Genomic DNA, 3679 nt, shown 5'->3' with positions numbered 1-3679 from the left:
CTAGCACGGCGATCTTGCGACACGGTCCACTCGCCCCGAGACATCCCTGCACAAGTTTGAACATAACACAGTCACGTGTGCAACGTAAGATTAGTTTGTATGATGAGGATTTGAGGACACAAGTGCATGCAGTGGATTTACCGGAGGGCGTTGATGATGATCGGATTCCCCGGATCAAGCTCCAATGCCTTGCTAAACGCGGCACAAGCACTGACGTAATCCTAACACAAGCATGACGGAATCAGATGCCATCTCGACTGATGAGCTATGAATATAGGTGAATTAAATGAGGCCGAAGATCACCTCCAGCAAGTGGAAGGCCATTCCCTGACGGTAGTATCCTTTCTCCCAGTCAGGCCAGACCCTGGTGCAGGCCTGGGCATCCGAAAGAGCCTCGTCGCCGTCACCAAGATGCAGCCAACAGATGCTCCTGTTTGAATATAAGGTGGCATCCGTATCGTCGAGCTTCAGTGCCTAAATGTTTGTTTTCTAATGTCAGGATTTCAGAAATGTAGATCTGAACCATGTGAATTGAATTGGGGATATGCCTTGACAATTTCATAGTGTTTTTGCTGCCAGTAGGACAAAAACAGAACATTTGCAGCCGAACATGTGCATACAAGAACAATCAATGGCGAAAGAGAGGTTACCATGCTGTACAGAGGAATCGCCGCATCGTAGTCCTTGATTTCAAAGGCCTTGTTTCCTTGTAGTTTTAGTTCATCCTTCCTCGTACATTCCAGCTTGATCATCCAAACACAACATAAAAACTATCAACCTAAATAATAACCATCTAAACAGAAAATAAAAAATATCAACCTAAATAATCAAGATGATGACCTGGTAAGTGATTTCCTTCATCATCTAAAGACAACATAAAAACTAGTTTTAAGGAAATCACTTACCTGGTAAACATGGAGATTCTAAAAAGAACTTAGAGAAACAAGAGTAAGGGCCCATCATCTAAAAAGAACTTATGGATGTTTACTAGTACTATATAACGAACAGCAATATGGCATTACCCGCTCCCTGTAAGAAGCAGATTTTACACGTCTCACTATGCTAGCAACACTCCAACCAAGCACAGTTGTAGGGCGTTGAGTCACAGGAAACAGAGCTCGAACAACTTTCCTTTCAGCATGGACAGCGGCGATTTCTATCGGCAACCTACCAAGCTGTTACAGAGTACAAAAACCATGAGTTAGTTTCTGGGGAACATTTTTGGTCAAGGCCAAGGATTGCAAAAGAAGAAGAAAAGGATGTAGTGTGGCAGCAGAGGAGGTTCAGTATGCTCACTTCATCAGTAATGTTTGGATCTGCTCCGGCTTCCAGCAAGCACTCGACGAGCCAGATGTTGCCGCGGCGGCTGCATGCTACCAAGAGAGGGACCGTTCCAGAAGATCCACCGGTGTTAACATTAGCCCCGGCCTAGTTAACATTTCCACAACAGTTTCAGTTCAGCGAGTTGACTGACTGAACTCATCGCACACTTGTATTCACATATCGCAGGGGTATTTATATATGGGGTGAGGGAGAGAACGTGTACAATGGCCGTTGCCGAGCATGCCGTGCATGCGAGGTGGGCGTGCCCACGATGTGCACGCCCCTGCTGAACTGGCGGAGAGAACAGGTCAAGGCCGTTGGCCCTTTGCTAGTTTGCGACATTTATACAGTTATAAGGAAGCTCCGTGAACTCTTTCTTGAAGCTAGCTAGTTTTTTTAGAAATGGAAGAGGACCCCGGCCTCTGCATCTGGACGATGCGTGTAGCCACTTTATTAATTATTCACACAAGACCTTACAAAGTCATTCAACGCCGTCTAGGCAACATCTGTCGCTACTCCTCTCCAGTTGATGAAGGAATGCTGATAGTCTGGACCAAATACCAAACAGACCTCGCAGCCAAACCTAAACATCTAAGACCTGAGGTCCCACCCAATACGTCTGCCGGGTATGGGGTACCCACCAGTCCGGCGCACTCCTCAACCAGGACGTCCGCCGGGTATGAGGCAGCCGCAGCCACCTGCCACCAATCCGTCTTCAGAGCTGTACTGTTGCATCTACCGTGCCAGGTCTCTCTGCCATCGACGCCACCACGACGCCAGACAACGTCGTCCTCCTGCGCGAGTCCATCCTCGCACACGGGACTCCGAATCTGCACTGCGCCACGCCGTCGAGATCTGTCGCCATCAATGTATAGGATGTAGCAAGCTAGTTCTAATTCATTGATATGCCGAATCAAGATCAACGTTGGGTTCTTATCGAACCTTGTATGGTATTGGTATGGGCCCTGTTTGAAACGGGGGGAATTCGATATGAAGAAATTCTACAGGACTCTGGCGATCCAAGCATTGCAAGTGATACTAAAGACAGAACCGCCATCAATCGAAGAACTAACTAGAGTATGATTTATGCTTTCAATACAAACTTACAGATTCATCAGCACAAGAGAGAGTAATGTTAATGTAGCACCTGACCTGAATGATCATCTTCATGTATTCCAGAAAGCCGCCAAGAATCGATGAGACCAAGGGTGTGAAGACACGGCAGACGAGCTTGTTCGGCTGCACAAACAAACTGTAAATTGTTCGGCCTTGAATAATGCACGCAAGAAGTAAGCATGAAATGCATACATCGGCACCATGGCGCAGCAGGAAGGCGACAACGTTCGGGTGCGCCTGCGTGGCGGCGACGTGCAGCACCGTGCCACGGGGGGTCGCCACGGCCACGTCGGCGCCTCTGTCCAGGAGCAGCGTCGCCAGCTCGAGGTCCCCAGCAGCGCGGCCGAGACGATGGCGTCAGGTCGTTAACCACGCGCGCGCGCGCTCCGGCTGTAGAAGATGCGATTCAGTGCCGGCGAGGTGCGCACGTTCCGTTGTAGGCGGCCCACTGGAGCGGCGTCTCGCCGTCGTGGTCTTGGGCGTGCGGGCTGGCGCCGTGCGCCAGGAGGCAGGCCGCCGTCGCGGTGTGGCCGAGCGTGGCCGCCAGGAGCAGCGGCGTCTCACCGGTGTCGGAGAGGGGGTCGACGGGGAAGCCGAGATCCTGGACGAGGTAGCAGCAGATGCGTGTCCTGCAGTTGGCCGCGGCCACGTGCAGCGCCCCGTGGCCGCTCGTCGACCGGACGGCGGCGGTGGGCATGCCGAGCGCCTCCACCATCCCTTCACGTCCGTCCCAATGAGATGCGAGATGGATTGGCAATTAGTCGACGATTATAGGAGTACAAATACAAAGTTTCGTCGATGGAGGCATTTCGGCGGCCACGTACTGGCGACGAGGTCGAGGTCGCCGTAGCAGGCCGCGTCGAGGAGCGCGCCCTCCCACCGCCGCCGCGTTTCGTCTTCCCGCGCGTCGTCCTCGGCCGCATCGATGCCTAGACAGAATCCGACAACAAGTACTACTACGCTTCCGATTGATTAACTAGAACTCATCTAGACGAGATATAATTTAGTCTCATTTACCTTTTATAGCCATTGGATCTGATGCTATAAGATGCGTGTGTGCTGATATGTGTTGTATTTGTTATTGTTTCAAAGTGAATGAAACCAAATTATATCTCATTTAGATGAGTTCTAAATACTCTCGTTAACTTTACCCAGTGATGAAGACAGAAACAGATGTTGAATCGAGGCGACGCAGACCTGCCAACGGCAGAGGCGGCTCCGACGATGAGGGGGAGCACGC

General features: G+C 50.9%; 1 protein-coding gene across 1 annotated transcript; it reads right to left on the bottom strand.

Moving 5' to 3' along the window:
• On the bottom strand, positions 1–3469 carry LOC109766601 (uncharacterized). The gene is made up of 11 exons (XM_020325374.1): positions 3457–3469; positions 3264–3368; positions 2874–3156; positions 2632–2773; positions 2476–2562; positions 1297–1428; positions 1023–1175; positions 651–743; positions 304–474; positions 142–221; positions 1–46 (listed from the first exon to the last, which is right to left on the bottom strand). Exons 1-11 carry the CDS (start codon positions 3467–3469, stop codon positions 1–3), a joined length of 1305 nt encoding a protein of 434 aa, XP_020180963.1.
• Positions 3470–3679: the final 210 nt, after the last annotated feature.

The sequence above is a fragment of the Aegilops tauschii genome, chromosome 7 (genome assembly GCF_002575655.3).
Source record: "Aegilops tauschii subsp. strangulata cultivar AL8/78 chromosome 7, Aet v6.0, whole genome shotgun sequence".
Lineage (NCBI taxonomy): Eukaryota > Viridiplantae > Streptophyta > Magnoliopsida > Poales > Poaceae > Aegilops > Aegilops tauschii.
This window is presented reverse-complemented; position numbering and strand designations above follow the sequence as displayed.

Excerpts from the sequence above, each read along its gene's own strand:
- LOC109766601 (XM_020325374.1), bottom strand. Across the intron at positions 744-1,022 it reads CTGCTTCTTACAGGGAGCGG|CTGGAATGTACGAGGAAGGA; the intron begins GTAATGCCATAT and ends TGGATGATCAAG. Across the intron at positions 475-650 it reads CGATTCCTCTGTACAGCATG|GCACTGAAGCTCGACGATAC; the intron begins GTAACCTCTCTT and ends ACAAACATTTAG.